At 49.3% G+C, this 6084-nt stretch overlaps 1 protein-coding gene across 3 annotated transcripts in view; it reads left to right on the top strand.

Moving 5' to 3' along the window:
- The window catches only part of TDRD10 (tudor domain containing 10), a 53323-nt gene that overhangs the window by 39320 nt on the left and 7919 nt on the right, over nt 1-6084 (top strand). For all 3 annotated transcript variants that reach the window (XR_825128.1, XM_010838346.1, XM_010838345.1), the window contains 2 exons: nt 5309-5351; nt 5874-5964. Coding sequence is in view for 2 of the 3 variants with exons in the window: in XM_010838346.1 (XP_010836648.1) it covers nt 5309-5351; nt 5874-5964 (134 nt within the window). In the remaining variant the exon portion in view is untranslated. The remainder of the gene's footprint in view (nt 1-5308; nt 5352-5873; nt 5965-6084) is intronic.

Below are 6084 nucleotides of genomic sequence, written 5' to 3'. Positions count from 1 at the left end.
AGTTTTTTTTTTTTTTAAATTATAAGTTCAGTTTCTTTAACATTAATGAGGCTCTTCAAATCAACTATTTCAGACTGGGTGAGTTTTGATAGTTTATAGTTTTTAAAGTGGTATATTTTGTATTAAGTTGTCAAACTTCATGTTTGTATTTATGTGTAGAGTTGTCCTTTATGTTCCCTTGGTATCCTTTTGATATCTGTGAGGTGTATATTGATATCCCATTTTGTTCCTGATTTTGGCAATTTGTGTCGTCTTTTCAGTCTTACTGGATGTTCATTAATTTTGTCAATCCTTTCAAAGGATCCAGCTCTTTGTTTTATTGATTTAGCCAGAAATTTAAGGAAATCTAAGTAAATGGGGAAAAAGGAGCAGTTAATTCCTGGAGAAGGTTGTATAAGGATAAAAATAATCATAATACATTTTTAGTATTAAAAATTTAAAATTTTCATGGTGTATAACTTGATTCAGCAGCAGTTGGCATTTACGTAGTCACATAATAGTGAGAACACTGGAGGGTTTGAGCACAGAATGACCTAGCCAGATTTAATCAATTTATACTAAAAAATCACCTATTGAAGTATCATTGAATTATTACATAAAATGAACCCCTTTTAGGTGTACAGTTTGATGAATTTACTACCGTCACAGTCAAATATAGACCATTTCAGTCACCCCAAAGATTCTCTTGTGCCCTTTCCCTGTTTCGTGGCCCCAGGCAATGACTGATCTGCTTTCCATCAGTTTAGATGAGAGTTATCCTTTTCTAGAGTTTGGTGTGGATGGACTCGTGCCATACGTGCTTCTTTGTGTCTGGCTTCCTCCACTCAGCAGAATGTTATTGAGAATCATCCATGTGGTCACACCATCAGCAATTCTTCCTTTTATTGCTAAGTTGTATTCTGTTGCATGGATGTGCCACCATTAGTTCATCTGTTCACTTAGATTTAGGTTTTAAAGGGACCCTGGGGAAGAGACTCCAAGGGCCTGGAAGCAGAAGACGTGTCTTGGGTGGTACAGGTAAGAGATGCAAATGCCTGTTACTCCGGCTGCAGTGTCATAGGGTGAGCACATCCCTACCTTAGGACCTCAGGCGTCCTCGGCAGGAAGGCTCCTCTCCAAGATGCCTGCGGGTTTGCCTTCTCAGTTCATTCGGGCCTCTGCTCAGCTGTCACGCCCTCCCGCACGCTTGCCCTCTTGTCCCTCTCCTTGCCTTGTGAATCTTCTTTGCCCTTATGGCCATCGACCTTATACTTCTTTGTATACTTCTTGTCTCCTGCCCCCACCAGAGTGTGAGCTTTGTGATGGCTGTGTCCAGAACGAACGCATTGTATAGATATGTGTGGAGTGACTCGGTGTAGCTCCCCAAGGTCAAGGCCTGTGTCTATTCTCTTTGTCCCTCTGAGCCCAGCACATAGAAACGCAAGAAGTACAAGGTGGTACTGGGTGGCAGGAAAGCAGTTGATGGTTAAGCTCTAAGTTTTAAATTTCCACTAGGATATGCCTGTCAGGGAGCTCCAGGTGTGGTTCCCCAGGTAGAGACAGGACCTTAAAAGTGATGGTCCAGGGTGGACGCAGCAGGCCAAGGGTGTGGCAGTGAGCAATCCCAGGGAGGCCACTGCTATTCTGAGTGTCACACGAGGTCAGTGCCCCCAGCCCCCAGAAGCCTTCTGGCCACGGACCTTTGTGTGCCCTATGACTTCCCTTCCACTGCTGGGACTTCCCTGCATGCTTCTGGAGCAGGCCACCTCTTGGAATGCTTGGCCAGCTGGTAGCAGTGTCCCAGAACAAAGTAGACCATTAACAGCTGTTGACTGATCGGGGCGTAGAGTTACTGTGCTTGTGGCAACAACAGAACTTAATTAAAATCGGCTGGTTTGGCAGTTCCTGAGGTGCTGCCTCTGTTGCTGCAGCTTCTAGGTGGCCACTTCTGTGTTATGCATATCCTGAAATGTGACGTTTGTTTTTGAGTGATGTGTCTGCTCTGGTGGTTGGATGAGAATTGTATAGATTTTCCTCTGAAACTGAATTTCACAAACTGACAAAATAGGCTTGTTATATTTATATCTCTCAAATCATGAGGGAATAATAATTAGACCTGGAATGGTTTTCAGTGTTTCTGTATTAATAGTAATTTTTAGCTTGACACCCCTGCTGATAATTGGTTCTTGAGATTGGTATATGGAACTGCCTTGCTAAGTGCTAAGTCACTTCAGTCGTGTCCGACTGTGTGACCCTATGGACCATAGCCCGCCAGGCTGCTCTGTCCATGAGCATTTCCCAGACAAGATTGCTGGAGTGGGTTGCCATTTCCTTCTCCAAAGGATCTCCCTGACCCAGGTATTGAACCTGCATCTCTTAAACATCTGTCTCCTGCATTGCCAAGAAAGTTCTTTACCACTAGTGCCACCTGGAAAGCCCTATTCAAATAAAAAGGCAGCTTCCGTCTATGGGGTCGCACAGAGTCGGACACGACTAAAGCGACTTAGCAGCAGCAGCAGCAGTGCTTGGCTAGAGCAGAGTTTTTACACTCACTTTGCTTTGTCGTAGGTTAACAGAAGGCAATGGCAACCCACTCCAGTACTCTTGTCTGGAACATCCCATGGATGGAGGAGCCTGGTAGGCTGCAGTCCATGGGGTCGCTAAGGGTCACACATGACTGAGCGGCTTCACTTTCACTTTTCCTTTCAGGCATTGGAGAAGGAAATGGCAACCCACTCCAGTGTTCTTGCCTGGAGAATCCAGGGACGGGGGAGCCTGGTGGGCTTCCGTCTGTGGGGTCACACAGAGTCGGACACGACTGAAGCAACTTGGCGGTGGCAGCAGCAACAGCAGGGGCAGAATGATTTCACGTGGAGATTTTATCTGGGCTCCCTTGGTTGACTGTGGTAGTTCGCCTTCGCGGAGGGCTCACTCTGCGGGCTCTGTAATGATCGCTTTGCTGTATGAACCTGTTTAAACCCAGCAATAGGTGCTGCTACTCTCCTGTCCTGCGGACGAGACGCCAAGGAACCAGGCCAAAGTTAAGGAGCTCGATCCTTAAAGTTCTCGATCCAAGATTGGAGCCCAGTCTTACTCCAGAACCTGCACTTTTAGCCTCTCTGTTTTAAAATTCTGTTTATTTATTGGCTACATTGGGTCTTCGTTGCTGTACTTGGGCTTTTTTCGGTTGCGGCAAGCAGGGTCTACTCTCTGGGTGTGGCCCAGGGGCTTCTCTTTGTGGTGGCTTCTCTTGTTGCGGAGCACGGGCTCTGGGGTGTGCGGGCTTCAGGTGCTGTGTCGCCTGGGCTTCGTTGCCCTGCAGCATGTGGGATATTCCTGGACTGAACCTGTGTCCCCTGCATTGGCAGGTGGACTCTTAAGCACTGGACCCCCAGGGAAGTCCCTTGACCTCTCTTCCATTTATCAAGCATCTGTTTTGTGTCGTGTCCTGAACAGATGCTGACCAAAGTAGATCCTCACATCAGGTATGATTCATGGTATTGAAGAGGAAACCAAGGTTTATATTAAGAATTTGCCCCAGTTCATTTCTCCTTCCTCCCTCCTCCTTTCTCTTTCCTTCTGTCTCTTTCTCTCACATATATTTACTTAACATGTCTCAGACACTGTTCCCTGAGGTTTCCTTGGCCATGAAGGTAGTTGTCAGAAGAGAGTTGTGGTTCACATCAGGCTTAAATTCCAGTGGAAATACACATACAGTAAACCCGTAAAAAAGTGAATAAATAAGAAAATGCCCTCCCCCCCCCAAAAAAAAGAGGAAAAAGAAAATGTCAGATAGTATTACCAACCAGGGTTCTTGGCCTCCTTAATCTGTAGAAATTGATTAGAGGCCAGACAAGAAATTCAGGCAAGGCTTTACTGGGTCCCCCTCTGCAGCAGCACCAGGAGGGAAAACGAGCACCAAGCTTTCTTGCTAGTTCCCAAGGTGGGCTCAGCTGGTCCTTACATGGGGTGAGCAGGGGCGTGTCCAGGGCTCAGGCCAGAGAGGTGGCTTCGGTGGTGAGCCCGTGCCTTTGTGCATGGGGCAGGTACAGCACCCTGCTTTTGCTCCCAGTCTTCAGAAGTGGCATTGGGTTTGGGTTTCCCATCTTTTTCGTATCTTGTTGTCCATGATTCTCCCTGACTGCACGCGCACGCAGTTATTTTTAGTCCCTTAGAGTTTCCTTGTATTTTATTGTTGGAGGAGACATTTGTCCAGTTGCGAGCACTGCAGCAAAGGGTCCCAGGCCCAGCCTGTCTCAGTAGGAAGAGGCAAACGTAGGACTAAAATGAGGTGAGGTGATGGAGAGCAGAGGGGCCACTGAAACGGCTCTTAGGGTTCCTCTCCGTGAGGAAGTGGCGGCTGAGATCTGGGTGTAAAGTCAGCCAACTGTGGGAAGACCAGGGAACAAACATGCTAGACAGAGGGACTGCCTACAAATGCCTCAAGGGTGAGTGGGCAGAGAAGAGGTCAGTGGAAAGAGGGTAGATCGTGGTGGCCTTGGCGGGCCCACGTGGGGACTTTGGGTTTTCTCTGTAAGCACAGTGGGAAGGTGCTTGGTGGCCACAGTAATGGGCAGAGAGAGCGGGGTGGGGGGTGGTTTGGGTGGTGAGAGGATGAGGGGGTCCCCCGCTTCCAGTTGCTTCCAGTTTTCTCCTGATGAAGAAGCAAGTTCACAGGATGGGTGTTGGATGGGAGGTGTGGAGGGTTTGAAGAGCGGAGGGGGTGAGGTGTCATCCATTGGAGGGAAGGAAGGAAACTCACTAGGGGCTTATGGAAGGATTGTGGCATGTCCACTGGAGAACAGCGGCTGTGTGTGTTCTCTGGCAGTGGGGGGGTGTGGGGGAAGCAGGAACGTAGCTGGGCAGGCAGACCTGTGGGTGTAACCAGGGTGGGGGGTTTCCAGATCAGGACAGTTGACAGAGGGAGGCCAGTGTGGATTGGGGGCTGCAGGTCTGTAGTCTGTCTCAACCCAGACCTGCACCAGAGTAGCCATCCCTACCCCTTTCTCCTCCTCTTTCCGGAGAAGTGCCCACAGGGGCCTTGGGGCTAAGCAGTGCTGGGCTTCTGTGCCTGCAGGTCCTGGTGAGCGTTCCTGGCAGCATGCCCTCCCTCCCCGCTCCCTGCTCCTGAACCTCCTGTCTTTACTTGGCTCAGGATCCCCTGAGAGAATGGAGAAAGCGGGATGGGGGGTCCCCAAAGTCAGCTGAAGCCTGTGTCAGTCCAGGGGCTGTTGCTGGTCTCATCCAAATCCACTTGGAGAGACCCAGTATGTAAACAGTGAGATGAACACCGCCATGTCTGAGTGATGCCTTTTCTCTTTCTCCCTAGATTTCAGAGAAGGCCTCTGCTCAAGGATTTGCTGGAACCACTGGTGAGATTCCCCAGCTGCCATCTGTTCCCAGGACGTGCCTTTGCAGCTCCCGATTTACCTCTCCCAGCCTCCTTACAGCTTTGTCCCGCATTGACCCCTCAGTGTGGAAAATATTTTTATTCCTCTAGGATGCCTTCTTTTTTTTTTAAGATTTTTTTTTTTGATGTGGACCATTTTTAAGGTCTTTGTTGAATTTGTTACAACATTGCCTCTGTTCTGTGGTTTGGTCCCTTGGCCATGAGGCATGTGGGATTCTAGCTCCCCAACCGGGGGCTGAAAACGCACTCCCTGCAGTGGCGGGTGAACCCCCAGCCACTGGACCACCAGGGAGGTCCCTGGGGTGCTTTGTTGATGAAAGATCATCCAGCACACCCTCCTCTAGAGGGTCTAGAGGCTGAGACCGGGCAGGATGTAGCTTCACCGCCCATCTCATCCTACCTCTGGGGTCTCTTGAGAAGGAGGTGGGGGGCAGCCCTCTGAGACCGCCCTGGTGCCTCCAGGACTCCACTTTCTGCCTTCCAGCTTGTCCACAGCTCACTCCTAAAGCTTCTGGTGAGCCCTGTGAGACAGAAAAATCCAAGACAAGCTTCTTTGCAGTTCCCATGGAAATGAGGTGAGCAGAGGTGTAGAGGCCACCAGCAAATGGCAATTGCAAACGTCTGCTCGGTCCCTAGAGGGTGGGGGCAGGGATGGTATGAGGGTGGGGAATCAAGTTTTCAGAACTCCCGCATCA

Source organism: Bison bison, unplaced genomic scaffold (assembly GCF_000754665.1).
Source record: "Bison bison bison isolate TAMUID 2011002044 unplaced genomic scaffold, Bison_UMD1.0 scf7180017864093, whole genome shotgun sequence".
Classification (NCBI taxonomy): Eukaryota; Metazoa; Chordata; class Mammalia; order Artiodactyla; family Bovidae; genus Bison; species Bison bison.
This window is presented reverse-complemented; position numbering and strand designations above follow the sequence as displayed.